This window comes from Protomyctophum parallelum, assembly GCF_964188405.1.
Source record: "Protomyctophum parallelum genome assembly, chromosome: 11".
NCBI lineage: Eukaryota > Metazoa > Chordata > Actinopteri > Myctophiformes > Myctophidae > Protomyctophum > Protomyctophum parallelum.
In genome coordinates this window covers 16,503,631-16,524,350 of record NC_139707.1, presented here as the reverse complement: position 1 = coordinate 16,524,350, position 20,720 = coordinate 16,503,631, and the positions used below count along the sequence as shown (strand labels likewise).

The 20,720-nt window shown below is 44.1% G+C and overlaps 2 protein-coding genes across 2 annotated transcripts in view; one reads left to right on the top strand and one right to left on the bottom strand.

Moving 5' to 3' along the window:
* Positions 1–7,743, top strand: part of LOC310866334 (vang-like protein 1) — a gene marked incomplete at its 3' end in the record, with an annotated part of 33,375 nt that extends 25,632 nt beyond the window's left edge. The window contains exons 4-10 of the mRNA XM_083775944.1: positions 969–1,397; positions 2,313–2,488; positions 3,229–3,362; positions 3,525–3,560; positions 5,842–5,992; positions 6,648–6,882; positions 7,483–7,743. Of these exons, the coding sequence (XP_083632070.1) occupies positions 969–1,397; positions 2,313–2,488; positions 3,229–3,362; positions 3,525–3,560; positions 5,842–5,992; positions 6,648–6,882; positions 7,483–7,743 (1,422 nt within the window). The remainder of the gene's footprint in view (positions 1–968; positions 1,398–2,312; positions 2,489–3,228; positions 3,363–3,524; positions 3,561–5,841; positions 5,993–6,647; positions 6,883–7,482) is intronic.
* A 2,973-nt stretch (positions 7,744–10,716) lies between these two features.
* On the bottom strand, positions 10,717–20,353 carry casq2 (calsequestrin 2). Its single transcript, XM_083777207.1, has 10 exons — positions 19,855–20,353; positions 15,543–15,627; positions 15,174–15,274; positions 14,932–15,043; positions 13,661–13,734; positions 13,372–13,548; positions 13,198–13,252; positions 12,497–12,597; positions 12,328–12,402; positions 10,717–11,714 (listed from the first exon to the last, which is right to left on the bottom strand). Exons 1-10 carry the CDS (start codon positions 20,089–20,091, stop codon positions 11,409–11,411), a joined length of 1,323 nt encoding a protein of 440 aa, XP_083633333.1. The 5' UTR covers positions 20,092–20,353; the 3' UTR covers positions 10,717–11,408.
* Positions 20,354–20,720: the final 367 nt, after the last annotated feature.

Genomic DNA, 20,720 nt, shown 5'->3' with positions numbered 1-20,720 from the left:
TCCTAATGACTTCATCAGGTAGCCCTGTCCATATGGCCCGAACATGGGGCTTTTACGGACTATTAGTTGTGATTAGAGGATGGAGCATCAACTGTATATAGACCTTATCATTCACCCAGCATCGCCATTCTCTGTGGTGGTCGCGGTGATTGGCATGGGGAACACTGCACAGTGACACTGGGACGAAAGGAGGGACAAATTAGATGAATATACTGTATGGCTGGCTGACAGACAGACAGACAGACAGACAGACAGACAGGCAGACAGACAGGCAGGCAGGCAGGCAGGCAGGCAGGCAGGCAGACAGACAGGCAGACAGACAGACAGACATAGAATGAAAGCTTCTTGAGAGCTTTTAATCCATTCTTGCTTTCCAGAGAAGATTTTATGCGAAACCTCACCCTGCCAGCGAGGGAGAATATATTTGACTCTAATTTGCAATGATGGGCATCCAAAGCATCTTTTGTTGTGAATCTGTGCGTGATTGTGTGCGTGAATGTGTGCGTGCGTGTGCGCATGTGTGTGTGCGCGTGTGGCTTTTCCTGGCTACATGGCCATTACTGGATGGCTCGATCATGCTGTCATCTTTTATTAGATCCACCGGACTTTAAAAGCCTGCCACAGTGAGACAGAAGAGACAGAAGAAGAAGAGAATCAAAACCTCCTGAAATAGCACAAAGGACGTGATTCACACACTGTGGAAAAAAAATACCCCTGGAGATTTCTAGTCACTGTCTATCTTTGTGTGTAGAGGGCAGAACGGGATAATGGTTGTCTGATTCCGATTCCCAATTGTCCCCCGGCTTTGAAGTTTGCTATGAATGTGCCTCCATGGCCTTTTAGCCCTTTCCTTTATTTTCTTACATATATTATCAACTCAGTGTGAGCATTCTCTAACATAAATAAACTACAGCCAAATGTATCCTTAACCCATCCTTTGTTTCTCTCATCTTCCTTCCCTCCAATAGGATGACAACTGGGGAGAGACCACCACAGCCGTGACGGGGACCTCTGAGCTGAGTCTGTCCCAGGAAGAGGTGGTGGGCCTAGGGAAGGGCGCGGCGGACCGGGTCCGAGGCTGCCGGCGCTATGCCCCCCTGGTCGTGGGCGTATGTCTGGCCATGCTGGTGCTGGCCTCTCCCCTGGCCTTCATGGTCCTCCCGGCTGTACTGTGGCCCGACAGGCTGCAGACCTGTGGCGCGGCATGCGAGGGACTCTTCCTCTCCATCTCCTTCAAGCTCCTCATCCTCATGCTGGCCGTCTGGGCCCTGTTCCTGAGGCCGGCCCGCGCCGGCCTGCCCAGAGTGTGCGTGTATCGCGCCTTCCTTGCCACACTCACACTCCTGCTCACCATGTCATATTGGCTGTTCTACGGGGTCCGCATCCTGGATGCACAGGTGGGTGTTAGGGTTGGCGTGGAGCATATACGTGTACAGTGTTTCACTTCTTGTCATGACCTTTGGTTAATGTATTGGCTCAGTGTGTGCGGTTGTCTTCTCGGCTTAATGTGCACGCGTGTGTGTGTGCCAATGTCAGTTTAGTGTTGCAACTTTAAGGGTGGTGGGATGTTTTGTTAATACATTTCTGTCCTGTGTTGTGTAGGGAGGTAGTCTTGTACTGATTGTTGTTTCTTGTGTTTGTTTATTTTTGCCATGTCCACGCTGATATCTGCCCTAAGTGTGTTTGGACTGTGAACCTGGTACTGTATGTTTGTCGTTGGGAGCCGGCGAAACAAGGGGGAGAGAGAAATGTCATGTTGTGCTTAGCTTTCCCCTAGGCTGGAGGCGTAACACTTCTACTGTAGGCATTCTATTTCTACATAGCCTATGATTGATGACTGTGCCTATAGCTAGAGAACTGCCCTTGTTACCTTTCTTTTTTTTTGTTATCAAATGTTTTTTATTTTAAGACAAAAAACACAATAAGACACGTTAACAACATGAAAGACTCAAAGCAAACAAAACACACATAAAACAACACACAACAGCAAAAGCAAGGAACACAAAAACAAAAACAAACAATGTTTTGTGGCACCAAAAAGCCACCTTGAAATGAATACATCACCTTTTTGTGTTAGCATTATGTTATGCTTTAGCTATTGAAAAATAGCAGATCTACAAGCTCATAGCGCACCACCGAGTGGCGCGCTACGAGCTTGTAGATCTGCTATTTTTTTAAATCGAAGAACCACTGACATAGAAACATAGCTTTTTCAGAAAACTGTCAGGATGTATAGAAGACATTTTTTTAATCTGATCTCAGGTCAGAATGGGTATAAGAGGTGTGTATGTGTTTGTGTACCTGCTGTGCAGGACGAGGACTACCACGGAATAGTCCAGTTTGCCGTGTCCCTGGTGGACTCCCTGCTGTTCGTTCACTACCTGGCCGTGGTGCTGCTGGAGCTCAAGCACCTGCAGCCTTGCTACAGCATACGCATCATCCGCTCCACGGACGGAGAGACGCGCCACTACAACGTGGGACAGCTCAGGTAGGTATACAGCGCATGCACGCACATCTTGCTCGCTTGTGTTTAGGGGGGGGGGATAAGTGAGAAAGCACGTGTGCGTGCTTTGAAGTGAAAAATGAGGGGCCCGCGATGAGAAAGATCGTCTTAACATTGTTGGAGGACACATGCAGCTCCAAGTAGCCCCCCTTCCCTTGTTGTTCTACGTGTGTAATTGGAGGCTCATGTCCAGAGGGAAGAATGGCGGTAGCAGTAATTGAGTTACTCATCACTCAGTCTCCTTGTCCAGTTTGCTTGAGGGGGTGGGCTTTTGGGGGGGGGGGGGGGGGGGGTGTTACTATTCTTGGACCAAGCAATGTATGGTCATAATGGGAATATGGCCCAGACAGGCACCGATCCTGTGTTTGACTATTTACTCGGTAAGATTGTTGCAAACTGTCTACAAATGGGTCTATGTGTGTTTGATTGTCCGGGTCTAATCTCGCAAACCGCTGGATTTATCATGCCAATTTTGCCAGTAGGCAGCAAGCAGTCAATTTGTTTCCATAATGGAAGTGAATGGCAGTTGGCTAAGGCTGAAACCTTGCCCAAATAATAGATACGCCATACAGTCTGCCCACATGAAGTCTGAGATCCACATTGGAGCCATGGCATTAATAAACCCCATTTCTTGTTTATTTTTGCTCCTGTAATGCTCGACCATTGGTCTCATCATGTCTCTCTATCTCCATGTCTCTCTGTCTTTCTTGTTCTCCGTGTCTCAGTATCCAGAAGGCGGCTCTGTCCATTCTGGAGTACTACTACAAAGACTTTCCACTCCACAACCCAGCGCTCCTCTCTGCCTCCAAGCACCGGGCTGCCAAACACCTTGCAGGCTTGAAGGTCTACAACGTGGATGGTGAGTGTCCTCACTGAACGGACGTCATTAGAATTACACACAACATCTGTTTTCTTTGATGGGCTTTCAGATGATTCATTTGTATTCATGACCTCTCTCTCCTTCCGCCTCCTTGTTGTTCCCCTTCTCTCTCTCTTCCCCCCCCCGTGCTTTCATGAGCAGCTTTTAAAAATAAACTGAGAATATACCTTTTGGACAGTAAGTACTGATAACGGTTCCTCCCGCTCTGCACAGCACTTTATCACAGGAAACAGACCCATCTCACGGTTGACTGCACAGCTATTCCTCTGCCTCTGTCCGTAATGTACTGTATGTACAGTACTGCATCCCTGGCTATAGCACACTTACTGCACTGTGTATGTGCCTGCACACACGCGTGCACACATTAGTGTGAACTAGAGAGGCTGCTACACAAACAGCACAGCGACGCTACAGTTTCCTCTCGTTGAAAGGGTTCCAGAGCACCACCACCACCACAAACCATCCCCCCACCAGCAGAAACACCCTCCCCCCACAAAACGCACCCCTGCCAACCCGCATTGTGGTTGTAATGATCTATGGGAGAGGTGCAGTCTGGGAGATGGTGTCCTTACAGCCCCCCGCTAAAATCCAGCAGAAAGGCCTCTGGGGCTGTGGAATTTCAAACCCTTCAATAATTCATCACAGTAAAGCTCATTCCTCACATACCCTCACTCTCCCCCTCCCACTCGCCCCGTCTCCGGATTACTCCCCGATCTCTCTCTCTCTCTGTGTCTCTCGCTCTTTCTCTCTCTGCGTGTGCTGCGTGTGTGCGTGCGTGCGTGCGTGCGTGCGTGCCTCTCTCTCTCTCGACCTCGCTCCTTCGCTCTCTTTCTCTTTCCCCTTCTTTTTGTCCTTCATTATTTCATGTTGCCCCTTTCACTTCACCACCACCCGCCTGCCCGCACCACCACCAGCCTTCCTCTGTCTACCTTTCTGTCTATCATTCACCACCACCCGCCTGCCCGCACCACCACCACCCTTCCTCTGTCTACCTTTCTGTCTATCACCACCACCCGCCTGCCCGCACCACCACCAGCCTTCCTCTGTCTACCTTTCTGTCTATCACCACCACCCGCCTGCCCGCACCACCACCAGCCTTCCTCTGTCTACCTTTCTGTCTATCACCACCACCCGCCTGCCCGCACCACCACCAGCCTTCCTCTGTCTACCTTTCTGTCTATCATTCGTTCAGTCTCTAGGCAACATGAATATGTAGGCCAGGGTGAGGTTGTGTTTGTGTTTGTGCACATGGTGAGGAGGTGGTGTAAGGGAGTGTATAAGGGTTTACGCTCAGCGAATAATCTGATGTATAGATCACTCTCTAGAGCATATTACGGCTGTTAAAATATGTTGTTTGCTTTCACGTTCCACCCCCCCTCTCTCTTTCTCTCTATCTCTCTCTCTCTCTCTCTCTCTCTCCCACACACACACACACACACACACACACACACACACACACACGGTATGGAGATCAAAGATTAATGATGCATAATGTATACCTACAATGCATACTGTATAATGATGCATCCTCTAATCATGCCGAATATGGACCTGATTCTATTCTATATTCATACTGTATATGCATCCTCTAATCATGCCTAATATGGACCTGATTCTATTCTATATTCATACTGTATATGCATCCTCTAATCATGCCTAATGTGGACCTGATTCTATTCTATATTCATACTGTATATGCATCCTCTAATCATGCCTAATATGGACCTGATTCTATTCTATATTCATACTGTATATGCATCCTCTAATCATGCCTAATGTGGACCTGATTCTATTCTATATAGATATATACAGTTTATGATCCACTAACACCACTGAATGTGAGATGGTGCACATCACACAAGCTAACAAATGCACACATTTTATTGGAGCTACAGCCTTGTAAGTGAATATTGATGAATATTTAATCCATCCTCACGATACCACGGTTTAACCATTACACAGAACTGCCAGTGCTGTTCTTTTCACTGTAATTAATGGTCTCTGAGACTGCAACAAGATAAGCTGGATGGTGCCCCAAATATATGTTTAAAATCAGCATACCTCATAACTCAAATCTTAAACTTTCAAATGGTGGGTGAGACAAAAATACTGACCACGAATTATTCACAATTGTCGTGACCACCTAGTGCCGGACCAAACACATTTGAGTGGCTTACCCTCCCCTGACCCTTTTTGTTCTCCTCCTTTCCAAATGAGGCGCAAACCCATTTATCAATGTCCAGGGGCCACTATCTCCAGCTGACATAACCATTAAGCCTAATTTATACTTAGTTGCATGCCAGGGTTGCGCACTGATAATAGCGGATCTACAAGCACACAATGTGGCGCACTTGCGCCTCGTTGTGAGCTTGTAGATCAGATATTTTCAATGCACGATGCGATGGGCTATACCAAGGACAAATTAGGCTTTGTGTCTATGTGCGCTCTCATGAAGCAGGTTCAGGGAACACAGCAGGGGCCCAGCCTGGGACTGGGAATCAGTCACGGATGTCAGCCGCAGCTGCCACCAAGCGCAAGGACAGTGCCCACAATGAGCTGTACTACGAGGAGGCTGACCATGATAGAAGAATGCGCAAACGTAGGGCCAGGTGAGGAACAGAGACGGTGCTTAAACGAGGGTCTGTTGATTTGGAAAAGAGAGGAGTGGAAGGTAGCGGCCGGGTCATTGACATTGCATAGTGACCATTGAAGAGTATAGCTTCATTTATACTTTGTTGTGCGAACTGAAAATAACAAACTCAGCTCAAATTTGTCATTTGAGATTAAAATCTCTTTTACATGAGTGACCTATCGCATGCCTACACCACTTGATCAATGCCCACGCGGCGCCCTGTGCAAGCCTGGCTCGTCTTGTCAACCTAAAGCTAGGCTAGCTACGTTGAATGTTGAGGTTTCTGAAACAAGGTCTATCCAATGAGAACTGCCTGGGAGGCGATCAAGTCATTGATCAACTGGTGTGTGTAGCGGCCAATAGAGCAGCATGATTACTATTACAACAATAAAACATACAGTACAAACAGACTGATAGAACTATCGCACGCTACAACCAACTGAACACAATAATCGATTAAAATGCAAAACAGGGTCAAGAACTAAAACAATTAAAATACATAAACGGTAAAAAATCTATGCAAATCAGTACACAATCAGTTCTTTGTGCCAAATGATGTCGTAAAGCATAAAGTATAAATTAGAGTTTATAACTTGCGGGACACTGAATGTTGTGTGTTGCATGGATGTTAGGCTGGTGGTGGCTGTGGAGGAGGCCTTCACACACATCCGCCGCATGAAGAAAGAGGACGAGCGTGAATCTCCCTCAGATATCATGGACGTGCGGGAGGCAGCCCTAGCAATCTTCCCTTCCATGGCCCGCGCCCTGCAGAAGTACCTCCGAACCACCAGGAGGCAGCACTGCCACAGCATGGAGAGCATCCAGAAACACCTGGCTTTCTGTCTCATCAATAACATGAGCCCAAAGGTGAGTAGATTCCAACCGTTCTGGTTCTGCTGATGTGATTTGTTTGAAGTAGTCAAAATGGTTGAGATATTTTGAGGTGGAACATTGCTGAATTATGTCACAGCAGCACCACAGACCAAATATATTGTCACATCACAGGTTTATAGGTGTATAAAGAAGTGCGTGAGAATGTTTTCGTGCAAGCTACATTATTTGTTGATTTTAGGAAAGGGAAAGAAAAAAAAGCACACGATAGAAACGGGTCAAACGGCCTGGGCGGCTGGCGTAGCCGTCTGGGTAATCCCGACAGCGTGTCACGGGTTCGACTCACGATCCTGATGACCTTTGCTGGGTGTCACCCCCCCCCCCCACACACACACACATCTCACTGTCAACCTACTGTAAATCTATCAATATAAGCCATAAAAGCACCCAAAAATATGTTGGCGTGTACATGAGCAGCCATCTAGACATGAGGTGCAGACGTAAAAAGAATAGCAGCAGTACTTTACATAAGCGTCCCACGCACAGGACTTAAAGTAACCTAAATCCTAATATTGTCTCTCCACAGCATGTTCTTTGTGAACGTGTTGATAACAGTGGTTGTTTGTCTGTGTTTAGGCCTTCCTGGAGGCCTACCTAGCACCTGGCCCTACTCTGCAGTACGGTACGGAGCGCTGGATGGCTGACCAGTGGACTTTGGTTAGCGAGGCATCAGTCACCAGTAGCATGAAGGAGGGCACCGAGTTTCTCCTGCGGTGTCTGGATTTTAGCCTGGCTGTCACCGTCAGGAGCATCCCATACATCCGGATAACTGAGGAGTACATTGACCCCAAGTCTCACAAGTTTACACTGCTGCTCCAGTCAGAGACATCAGTTTAAAAGAGCAGTCAACACACAGCTGGTCTGATCTGACCTGGACTTCTATGACTATCATGACTTGTTTTTTTCCAACAATAATACAAAGAAGAAGAAGCAATTTTTGTATTTTTTTTTTTTTTGTACCTTGTGTTTTACACCTACTGTATTCTTCTCTTCCCCAATTATTTGCGTACGTACGTACGTACATACATACTGTACATGCCTTTGGACACAAACCTATCATAATTGTGGCTGAAGTTCAACTGAAGGGAAGTGCTCTCTGCATCCTTGGACACACAATGGAATGGAGGCTGGAAATTGGGAGGAAACATGCATGGGTCTCTGCACTGATGCTCACCAGAATATACAGCTCAAGAATTCCTCTATGCACTACAAATGGCGGCCCCAATTTAGTGTTCTTACTTTTTCATGTGCATGCCAGCACATGAAGGTGAGTTGTGTGTGTGTGTGTGTGTGTGTGTGTGTGTGTGTGTGTGTGTGTGTGTGTGTGTGTGTGTGTGTGTGTGTGTGTGTGTGTGTGTGCATGCGCTGCACTCACAGACTGTCTTGAGCTGTGTCCAGTCGCTCCTTTATTGTTGTTATAGCAACATGGACATTTTCCAATTCCCTGGTTGCCCTTCTGAAACTAACAAACCCCTTATCAGAAAAACTGTTCTATTTCAGCTTCATTGTCCTATTCACACTACACTGCTAAGCTGTTATGTATTGTGAATTTGTGTATAGTATTTATACTTGTACATATTCCATTCCTGTATACCTTTTTATATCAATATTTGTGTATTGTATGTTGTTGTTGTTGTTGTTGTTTTTTTACCTTGTTCTACCTTGTGTGTCTGCCCTATATCTGGACATATTGTGACTGTAAATAATATAAAACATATTTGGAACCTGACTGGCAAAACACTGGCCACCCATGGCCATGGACTGTGCCCAAAAATACAGTGTGCCTGAACAGATGGACATACAGTAGGTCGACCCAAGAAATTATTAATGAACACATCTGTCTCTGTATTATTTTGTTCTTTTTTGTGCAGTACACACTGGTGAAAGAAAGGGCGCGGAAGGTTATCTGACTCATGTGGTTTAACGTATTATTTTTACATTCAAAACGATCCCTTTCTATCTTAATGACAAGAATATGCTCATATTTCTGTCCTAATTCCTTCCTCGTGAAATGGATCCATTTCTGGACAATGAAATCCTGTATGCCAAGTGAAGTACCTCCATCCCAGGCAGAGCTTGTCGTCTGCCGATCGATCAGACCGATAAAAGAGATTATTATTCAGCTGTCTTTATTTCCAATAGTCAAACTACTTTCTTATCGTCATAATAGCCGCTGACATTTGAACGGGTGTCAGTGTTTAAACAAGTGTTGGAATGTAATGCTTCTTTAATGTAGATGAACCCAGTGTCAGTATTTATAGTGTCAGTATTATCTGTGTAGACGCCACAGTCATGTCAAGTGTCGCACTACTGCCACCTAGTTCTGATAATTGGAAGTGTAGCTCTTAGGAAATAGTTTTGTGTTTCTCTTGGCACCAATCAAAAAAGAAGAAAATAATTTATATGAATATTATACTTCAATGCATTTAAAACCCTATTTAGTTAGCCTGTCATGCTGTACATTCATATTTACACAAGTGTTATTATTGTCTCTTACAATATGTGTAGTATTTAGGATTTTATAGTGTTGATAGTTGTGTGAACATTATGTCTCCTTAACTACACACACGTGCCTCTGTCACACATACAGTGTGTATGTATGTGCTCAGCATGCATGTGCAGTTTTCAAGGTTGTGTGTGAGCGTGTGTGCATGTGTGCGTGCATGAGTGTGAGAGAGAAAAACTGACCAGCGATCGCTGTCTTTTCACTGTCATCCAGGTGACCAATCACAAGCCCTAAGTTTTCCCTGGGTTCTTTTATAAGGTGGCACTTGTGAAATCACAGCAGCTGTGTCAAAATCACATTTGTACAAAATAAATATTTGTATTGACCTTTTCAAGACATTTGAGTAACGCTTTTTATTTAATGTATTGTTATCCTCAGTCAGTGTTTATTTAACTCTTAAAGGAGTAGTTCACCCAAAATAGGACTTATTTTAGTGGAGACTCTGCAGTCTCCCACTGGTCATCAAATTATTGGCTCATGAATGCGACAAAAACAAAACGAAAACATTTCCGTGAAATCAAGGCTTCGTCGGGTGTGTAATTGATAGAAAATAAGTAATTCTGGGTGAACTACTCCTTTAAGAGTGTAATGGACCCAAATGGACCCTTACCACTGAGTTAAATGCATAGTGAGCATGTTCCTGTGTGTAATGCTAGGTTGGTGTGTGTCATCTGATATCACTCAGTGCAGAGTGCAGACTACTATCTCAGGTCTTTGCTTGGCAGAGCGGGACAGTGAGCTTCATGGAGGCCCCTTCCCCCAAACCTGGACCACATTATTAGGAACACCTGGCCCCCTCCTGCCACAATGCATTCACCCCCTTCAAACTACATGGACAGTGACATAAGTCAATTACATTTACAATTTAGGCATTTAGCAGATGTTCTTATCCAGAGCGACTTACAAAGTCCACGATGAAAATGGACAGCAGAGTAGTGGAATGCAAGGTTAGAGGAATAGGAACGAAATAGAGGAACTGAAAACGAATTAGGATTCAAATGAGCTTTCCAGCACCTTTCTAACAGTGATTATTATCTCCCAGTGCAGCTGCTCCTCCTGGCTCTATTGATTCAGCTGAGAAATAAACCCCTAAAAGATGGAGAAGGCGAGAGATGGGTTTACTGTATAGGCATGCTGTGGAAAATGGAGATTGCCAGCTAATGACATGTTTTAAAAGCTGTGACCCCTGGCTGTGACCCCTGGGGCAGAACATAAGAATTCTCTAAGCAAAAACAACCTGCAAACTTCATTACCTGAATCAAAGCTGCAATACAACAACAAAAAGGACACACAAAGACCATCAGATTTGTTTATTGGAATTGAAGGTTACACATCAACATGAATTATGCTTTAATCTTACAGCTTTTGGGGGGAAAAATATGTGAAGATTATGATAGAAAGTGCAATTTTTGTTCAAGTACTAGTTGACTTGTTAGTTGGGGTAAAGTTCTCTCTAATGTTCATGGCTCATTTAAAAGACCTGAGATAGTAGCCTATGTTATATTGGCTTAATCGCCGGCAATTTTATTCAGAAACAGAAATATTTGACTTGACTTTGATGTGCAATGCTGACATAATATATTTTCCCTGTACCTTTTCCTTGTAAACACCCATTTATCTTCATACAGTCATTTACAGTGTGGTATGAAGTCTGGTCCATGACTCATGTTGACTTAAATATTACTTACATTGACTTTGCATCGAACAACTCTATTTATTTGTATACATTATTATTTGATAAAATATATCTATATATTATATATTATGTAGTAGACCAAGTAGACTTTTACTGTGTGCAGAATACACACCATTCAATACAAATCGCATAGAGATTGTTCTGAAACGTAAAAGTGTAAGCCACTGTGGCGGTGTGGCATGTGACGACCTTGCTGCATGGCTGAATCCAGGTCTGTTCAACTGGAAATCACTCACTCTGATAACAGCAAGTGTGACAAGAAAGAAGTCAATGCTAGATTTACAATTCACTGTTTATGAATTATTCATCATCATCATCGTCGTCGTCGTCGTCGTCATCATCATCATCATTGTCGTCGGCATCACCACCATCATCATCGTTATCATCGTCCTCGTCATCATCAACATCGTCATCATCGTCATCATCATCATCATCATCGTCATCGTCATCGTCATCATCATCATCATCGTCATCATCATCATCGTCATCATCATCGTCATCCTCAGTGTTGACTTTGCCAGAGAGAACATCAGCAACCCAGGCCTCCAGCTCCTGAGCAGTAGGCATGTCTTCCTCATCGTCCATCACCATCCACACACTGTCAGCCTGCATATGAAGAAGAGTTATATCAGCAATTCCCAACCTGTGGATTGCAAATAATTGGCAAAACACAGAGATTGTATTGATAATATAACATTAATATATATTTTTAATTATGTAAAAATAATTCATTATATTTTATCTTTAAAACGTTTAAAAATTAGTTCATTTTATTAATAATTATTGTGATACTGATAAGAACCTAAAGTATACTATGTTAGTTCTAGGCCACTTCCCGTTCTCAATCGCTTCCCTATCTCCCTCACTCATTAGCCAATCCCCATTCACAATCATCAGTATCCACTACACCTGCCTCCACTCACCACAGCCAATCCTTGTTGCAATCACCACAGAATAAATACACCTGCAATCTCTCGACCGGCTTGTTTGACCAAACATGGTTTGTGAGTACTGTGCTTGTAGATTGGCTATTTCTGCTATTCATTGCTTTAAAATGTATCATCCTCCTCTACCCACTCTCTTACTAGTGATAGTGAAGTGGACAGAACACTTGCAAGAGTTTCAAGTGGGCACTATTGTTAAATAACGTCAGGGAAGATCCAATATGCTGTAGTCTGATTGCCATTGGTTTTACTTGGCTCGCCGGTCTGGGACTTACGTCTGTAACATTGACAACTCCAATCTGAGGTCTGAACAGGTCCACCTTAAATGTCTTCTCCCAGTATGGAATCAGCTGAGGGGGGCAGCAAGAACAGCATATTAGAAAGAAATAGACTTTCAGAGTACTTTACATTGATGACTGTATATTTCTATGGTTTCTGTCTCACCAGTGGGAAGTCATCAGGGTCGATCCAGACAATGCTCAGGTCAGGGAGATGGGTGTTGTCTCTGGCTACCTCCTTCAAGATCTCCAGGAACTCAAAACCATCTGCAAGAAATCAACGCCACATGATGGGACAAACAATGTAAGTCTATAGCAGAACTCTACTCCATGGTGTCTGCAGACCACTGGTTCTAAACATTGGGTCGGGGGACAACCAGGTGTCCAAATAGATCCTCAGTCACAAGTATATGTAACTATTAAGTACTGAGCAGTTTACAGTGTAGTTGAAATACCACCAAATTGGAAAAAGCGTCCCTCCAAAATAAAGATTGCAAGACTGCCTCAGATGCACATTTCTTCTATTTATTAACACATTTCGGCCTCAGCCTTCCTCGGAGCAGAGTTTACAGTGTAGGCTATATATTAGGGTTCCAGTATTTTCATTTAGTTAGTTAATTTCTGTACATTTTATCTCTGGGACCCAATCTATACTGTAAAATCCATAATAATCATTTGGTTACATTTTATGCTCTCTGAGTTACAGACCTGTAAGGGTCCATTTGGACCACTTGGTGGTCCCTGGACCTCATGTTGAGAACTAGCGGTTTAGACCAAATTTTTTCTATGGGTTCATGCATCCATCTGGCCTTGTCAAACACATGGTAATGGTTTTATGTTTTATCATGACGTTGCCAATGGGCTCACCAGCGTCCTCCTCTTCTGCAAAAGCAACAATGTGGATCCCCTCCACGTCGTCCTCCTGAGAAAGACATCATGGCATGTCACAAATGTCAAATAGAAATCCTTTCTTTTTAGTATATTATTTCATCAATCTGTCTTTAATTGTATGTGCAGGCAAGACAAGAGGTCCTCGCTCACCCATGTTTCAAACATATCCTCAGCTCGCAGCTTTCTCAGAGTTGGTCTTCTGTGCTTGTTGATGAATTCCACAAGTTGCTCTTCTGAGTGTGGCTTGCCTGGGATGGTATCGGGCTCCTCCATGAAGGGTTCATAGAAATCCACCTCATTCATCTTCAGTGTCAGCTCCTTGGCCACCTGCAAGGCCCAAGACAGCTCAAGGCAAAGTTGTGTCCCACTCAAGGTTGGATGCTGTTTCATGAATCTTTTTTTATTTATTTTTTGTGAAAGAGCATGTCTTACTACTTACAGACTTCTCAAATGTGGCAAAAAACTTAATGTAGGGCTGAAACTGCTCTGCTGCTTCTTTGAAAGCAAGGTAGTCTGAGGATGAAAGAGGAGAGGAAAGTATTAGGATGAATTCCCAAAATATTTATCAATTATTTTAAGCCTAGAATCAAGCCTGGTGCATGAGTCATGAGTCATGAGTCATGAGTCATGAGTCATGACCATAAAACCTTTGATTCACTCGTGTGAAGTGATCGGGGCAGCAAGCACAGTATTTATATCAGCCAGATGACGTCTTGCATTGTCATTTCCTACCCTAAACAACATTAAAGTCCATAGACTTGACTGGCGGCCGGTTATTATTTATTTAGGCTCTAAACAAACACTGCGATGCGTTGTGAGCTTGTAGATCTGCTATTAAAAGTCCACAAACTTAAACAACAAATCAGTTGTGCACACATTTACACAATAATTATTACTACTATTTATGTATGAGTCTTAATATCACAAAACGGTTCACGTTTATTACTTTTGCTATAGTATTATTACACACATCAGTGCGTGCTTGTTCTAGCCCCAGGAGAGATGACAGACACATCAGGGAACTGAAATAGCTGAACTCTGCTCCCTGGTTCATGCTCCCAGTTAGTCAGAGGCAATTACACTTCAGTGAGTTCTTCGTATAAAACAGGCACCGGCAGCTGCATGTAAAGCTGTGGTAAAAATGGAACTGTAAATCACTGGAGATGAGATAAAAATGAAGGATATTCACCTTGAAGACCCCATCACAGATATACTAATTATCATAAACCCGTTACATTCAAGGCAGCACATGCACATATAGGCTTGATTTATACTTGGTCACAGGCGTGAAGCCTGTGTCCAGGGCTGGCTTAATGGAAGGACTTTAGGTGCTGCAGCACAGGGCACCAACCTTGGGGGGGGGGGGGCACCAAACGGCAAGGACAAAGGGAAAAGAAAAAGGGAGAGCAGCAAAATGTAGAAGTGAAGCCTGCTGAAGGAGCGCTAAAACGGTGATATGCGGCAGTGAGTGCAGGGTCAAATTTCCAACCCTGCACCGCTCGCTGACAAAACAGACAGCGGGGTTGTAGCATCGGCCACCATGAAGGGTTAGTCCACCCCTGCCTGTGTCATATTGCATAAATAGCAGATCTACAAGCTCATTATGCACGATACCGGTGTGCTAAGGATAAATCAAGCTCATGCACCATTTCACTTGCATTATCGTCAAACACTCTCAGCTCACTCATCCTCACAGCCTCACACACTCACGCTCAGAGTCTTCGCTCTTGAAGTAGCCAATGAGGCGGATGTCCTCCTCCATCCTATCAAAGGCCCTCAGCTCCAGAGCATTCCCTATCACCTCCACTGGTTCTTCCAACAGCTAGAGACAAACATACAGCGACACGTCAAAAGAGAAGGTGAGAGGAGAGCAGAACACTTGGCTCGTGACTGGCACCGAATGCTAGTGTGTTGATTAGTAGAAGCAGGCAGCCTACAATCACTCCACTTACATCTAGTAGGAACTCCACCAGGGTGTCAGCAGACAGCAGCCCGTCAAACTCGATCACTCGGTCGGCCTTGAACACGTAAACACTGCCCTCCTCCTCCAGACCTACAGTATAGGCCGGGGGAGAATAGTGTAAAAACTGTTGAAGTAGGCAGGTGACATCATGTAGTTTAAGCAGACTCGAATCTGCGACACGCTGCCTGTCAGACTGGATTACCAGCCCAGGTGCCTGGACAGCTCGGCCGGCCCAGGCCCTAAATGGTCATTTTTTCTTCCATCCGATGCGATGCGAGAGTGTAGTCTAGCATCACCGGTCTCGGGACTCCTGAATCAGTGCAGTTTGCTTGACACAAAGCTATAATATTTCACTTACCAAGTTTCTTGGCCACCTTGGCGTCTTTATGAGAGTCAACCATTCCAAATCCAATGTCTTTCTCCTCCATTATCTGGGCAACCATCTGAAGAAAGAAAAAATATATCATCAAAGACTAAATAATAACAAAACTAGAAAAAGTGCTCCTCTGGGAACAGGTCTCCACCAGGGCAGGTCAGGTTGTGGCCTATAATAGGCCAATGTGAAAAGGGTGCCATTTCTTCTTATTCCTTGGATGGCAATTGGATGATTTGAAGCATTTTGTTCCAAAAAAATGTTGCAAAAATCCACCTGTTGATGGTGCTATAACAGGCCAATGTGAAAAGGGTGGGATATATTCCTCAGCCTAGTAGGAAAGTCTGTGAAACGGGCCAATACTGCAAACTTTGAAAGCCAATGTTAGCCAATTAGGATGGAATATGAAATATCGGACAGATCCGACTTGAACACATGACTGTAGAAATACTGTGAAACGATTTGCGGTATTTTTGGACAGAGTAATATTCAAAAAATGTGTTTTTCAAAAGTCGGCCTCCTGGTGACGCTATAACAGGCTGTTCTGGATAATTTGGGGCAGAGGTTCATCGTTGGCATCCAGGGATTGTGTGTGCAAAATTTGGCATCGACCTGGTTAACGGTGACACACACACACACACACACACACACACACAGTCACCTGGTTAACGGAAATTAGCTGTACACAGACGGACAGACAGACACATGGACACACGACACGGACTCACACATGGACTCCGACACAATCATCCTATTCTAGGTGAGATAGTTACACATGGAGGCAGCTGTCAGATTGACAGCTGTCGGTCAAGCAAAGCACCTACAGGCAGGAAATGGTCAATTCTAAATGGGATAGTAGGCATGGAGACTCAGCTGTTAGATTGACAGCTGAGCCATGGTGAAAATAGACTTTGCATGATTGGGATGAGAAGCAAATATGATTGTATAATGGTTTCTACTGTGGCATTCTAAAATTCTAAAATACTGTAAACTACAGTAGACCTAACTGATCAGTATAGGGTTAATATTACTTGTGAAGAGAGGAGAAATATCTGAATTGGCTCTAAATTACTGTGTAGATAATGGCCTTGATTTTTCAAGATTAATAAAATGAGAGTACCGACTACACCTTTTGAAGCAAGGGTCAACAGTGATAGTCAATACTTGAGCAGACGCTCTTTTTTTGTTTTTCACAAATTTTATCCCACGATTTTGCAACCCATTTTTTCACCCAGTGTCAATTATCTAATGACTAATCCTAATTATCTAAGGAGTTCCTCCTCCTGCTCTGCCACAATCTGGCGGAGTCAGGTTACACATCCTCTGCCAACCTAGGGGAGGCAGCGGACTGACCTCATGCTTCCTTCTATGCATGAGGAGTCCAAGCTGCTTCTTTTCACCTGACAGGGGGGAGTTTCCCTGGTTGGACGTAGCACGTGGAAGGAATACGTTATTCCAACCAGTGCCTTTCCCCTCAATCAGGCGCCCGTGCATGTTTTTTGTGAGGGTACCTACCCTAGGGGACACGGGGTCCAGAGAACATGCAAACTCCACACTCTTATCCAGAGCGACTTACAGCATATCATGCAATATGAACTACACAGATACATAGTGTACTATATGCACTCAAACAGACCCACGCCATGCAATCAAATTCCATTTAGCTGAGCAAAGGATTAGTGGTGGTGGAATTAATATTGACATGATAACACAGCCCAGAGAAAGGACAGCCCAGGGGCCACCATAGAAACGGTTATATAATCATCCAAAAATGCTGTGGTCTATTTATAACCTGCAGCATAGCATTATACTAGCCATTGTGCAGTGAATTAGATTAGCAAATGAGATTTGGAGACCAACCCTAACACAACAGAGGCATTTCAAAGCTGCAGGCGCATGGAAATAGTTTGTATACAAATGCTGTAACACTACTCTAATTTGGGTATGATTGGATGTGTTCATGACATTTTTTTTGAGAGGCACTAGCCCCTTCTATGTCCAGCTTTCTACAAACATTGGCTTGTGATTGGCTGATCACCCCATAGATTTGATTGACTGAGCAAAGTACCGTAGGCTACATTGAAGATAAAAGTGAGGGCAGACGCCAAAAGTGATTGGCCGGACTGACTTTTGTTATGATTTGATTGGCTGAGCACGGAATGTGATTTTTTTTTTAAATAGGCCCCACCCTCATTATGTTTGAGGGGCACTAGCCCCTCCTATATACCGCTTTTGTCCCCACACGTCTCATATTTGCCATTGACAATGAAAGGAGAAATTAGGTCATATGTGCCTCAAATATGACGTAAATTTGTGGCAACACAAACATTAAATGCCATTCAGTTGTTCATGAGATGATGTATGATGATGTATAATGATGAGAGCGCCATCACTTCACACGGGTGTGATTAAAGCAATTCAAGGCAAACAGAATGGGGTATTAAAACTGTGTTTGACAGTAGTAGAAAAATGTGTGTTTTTAAGAAAATGTAAAATGGAAGAATCTGGCGAGGCCCTTATGGGAAGTTAATTACATCATGATCCAAGGAATCATGGGGAACATTTTTTAGGGGCGCTAACCCCTCCTATGTTAACCTATTTGTGTAGATTTTCGTATTACACAAACAGACAGAATTTCCGTCATATGTGGACGAGCAAATAGACATGTTACGTCATGATGATGTATGATGATAAGAGCGCGCCTCACTTCACACGGGTGTGATTTCTTTATTTTATGTCTCAGCCTGTCGGAGATAATTAAATAGACTAGCCTAGATGTTTGCCAGTACTGACAGATTACATGTGGATGCTCTGACTACTGCTGTGAAGCTGGACTAGTTGTTGCTAGTGTTGGGGACAGGGACAAAAAGTCCTCTGACAGGATGTGAGATTGTGTGTGATCTTCTGCCAACCACAGCTGTGAGACATCTACCAGCATCAGTTTCATTCAAAAGTTAAACATCTGACTGTGTTGGCACAAACAATATCCCACGGGACACAGGCATGAGTCTCTGTGATGTGCCATGGACCAAGTGCAACTAATTAGCTGCTTGACCAACCACTTTCGAGTCTGACCACTATACTGTATTGTAGTCAGATACTGTATAGCTAACCTTTAGTACAAGTCAAGTTCATATCGGTCTTTGCACATGAGTACAGTGTGGTGCCTATAGACTATAGTACGTTTCCCCTAATATGTCCCACCTGTGCTGTGTAAAATTACACGGCTATTATCAGAGTTAGAATACTACTAGGTCTCAAGTTTCATTCTAGAGATCAGGCAGAAACTCGGCATGCACCGACTATATGACACAAAGAATGAACAGTTCACCCGGTGCAGGATTCTGAATTGTCACTTTAGGATTGTATCTGACTACCTTAAGCTACCATGCATGTTTAGCATTTTATATTTGGGCTTGAAAATAGATCTACTGTAATAAATAAAAAAACATAGTGAAAATTGCAGATCTCCACACGTTGTTTGGGAACCACTGCAACTATACCACTTCAATCTCCATGACCTTAAAAGTGATAATCAAGTGATTATGGGCCTTAAACATAATGATCAGAAATACAGTATCCTTTCCATGTGCAGTTCAATAACATAACATAGATGACCCCCTGGCCTGTTTCTGCCACTCTTGGAGAGCCAGGGAAGCATGCCAGGGCTACGTTTCTGTGAGACTCGGGTGCACAATTAGCCTAGCAGAAATAACCATAACTGACAGAATTGTATCTCACTGTGCATTGTGCAACTGTACAGACAGACCCCCATGCATTGAAACGCATACAGTACAGACATATACACATGCATAGGATATATGTGGGAACATCTAAATGGCAGGCAGAATGTTCTGTATGCGGTTCTTACAAAGGGTTATGTCACATATTAAGTCTATGGGGTTTTGAACTTCATCAGAGGGTTCTTTGACTAGTGGGGGAAACAAAGTACTGCAATAAAACCATCAGTTTTCATTTAACTGGCCATACAAATGTAACCAAATGGACACAATTGTACACTCAAATCCTACAAATAGATAAATGAACATTGACTCGGATGTTACTGTATGCTCTGGTACAGCAACTCTGTTATACAACAAGCCTAGGCGATGGGCTGAGTTGACCTATTCACCCCTACAAGTCCTCCATTCCTCATGCCTCTCCCACTCACAGCACGCCTGATTACCCTTCTCCTTTTTACTTCTCTTCATATATATTTGTATTAACACTGTCAATCCGCCCATCATCTCCATTCACCATCTCCCTTTCTTCTTTCTCTTCCCTGGCAGTGTCTTACCTCTAGCACCAACTCGATCATCTGATGTTTCTTCTGTAGCTCCTTGCTCTCTGGCATGGGCTCATGGTAGAGCAAACACAGCATGCTGTACTTCTTCAGGGCCTTCTTGTAGTTCTTGTCACTGATGTCCAGAACGCGGTCTTTGCCATCATAGCGGGGGAACTCCAGGCCCTTCTCAGCAGGGACCAAAGGCACAAGACTCAGGCAAGGGAGCAGGAACAACCACAGGGAGCGCATGGTCCACAACTACCATCCACACACCCTGAGAGTCAGAGAATATGGTTTGGTCACAATATGCAGAACTGTATAGCTGGCAAGGTCACCACGTCCCCTGAAACAGTAGAGAAATAAAAGGAAATAGTCCAGCAGTAAAGGTTGGTCCTTTGATGTGAGCTCTCCTTGAGATGTCCCTGGTAATCCCAAACTATGTGCACAGGAACCAGTGACCCTGTATCGCACTCTTTCCAGCAGAGACAAAGGCAAAAGAGGAGGACTATCAGGCCTGTAGAAGACTGGGGATTGGATACCGTACATAGCACACACATAGCAGCACAGCACCCCTCTCCTCCTACCCACGCGAGACAGGCCCATTTTTAGGAGACCAGTTGTTTGGAGGCTAAAAATAAAGAGGTGAGCAAGAAAGAGGGACAGAACAAGAGAGCGGCTGATAGCATTTTACCGGATCCTTAAGCATGCTCTCAATAATGGCTCTGTTAGGCATGGATCTGGGTGACTAGATGACTGAGCCAGAGATTTGGAGGGGTTCAGATATTTTGGGGTCTGCAGGGGAAAGAGTCAAAGTGCATTTTAAATTTGCTGCTGCGGGGGAAACTGCTCATGTATTTTAAGAGACAGCTCACTGGACA

Excerpts from the sequence above, each read along its gene's own strand:
- casq2 (XM_083777207.1), bottom strand. The coding sequence starts at position 20,091 with ATGCGCTCCCTGTGGTTGTTCCTGCTCCCTTGCCTGAGTCTTGTGCCT. Across the intron at positions 15,628-19,854 it reads TGATCGAGTTGGTGCTAGAG|ATGGTTGCCCAGATAATGGA; the intron begins GTAAGACACTGC and ends TTCTTTCTTCAG. Across the intron at positions 12,403-12,496 it reads ACCCTGATGACTTCCCACTG|CTGATTCCATACTGGGAGAA; the intron begins GTGAGACAGAAA and ends TGCCCCCCTCAG.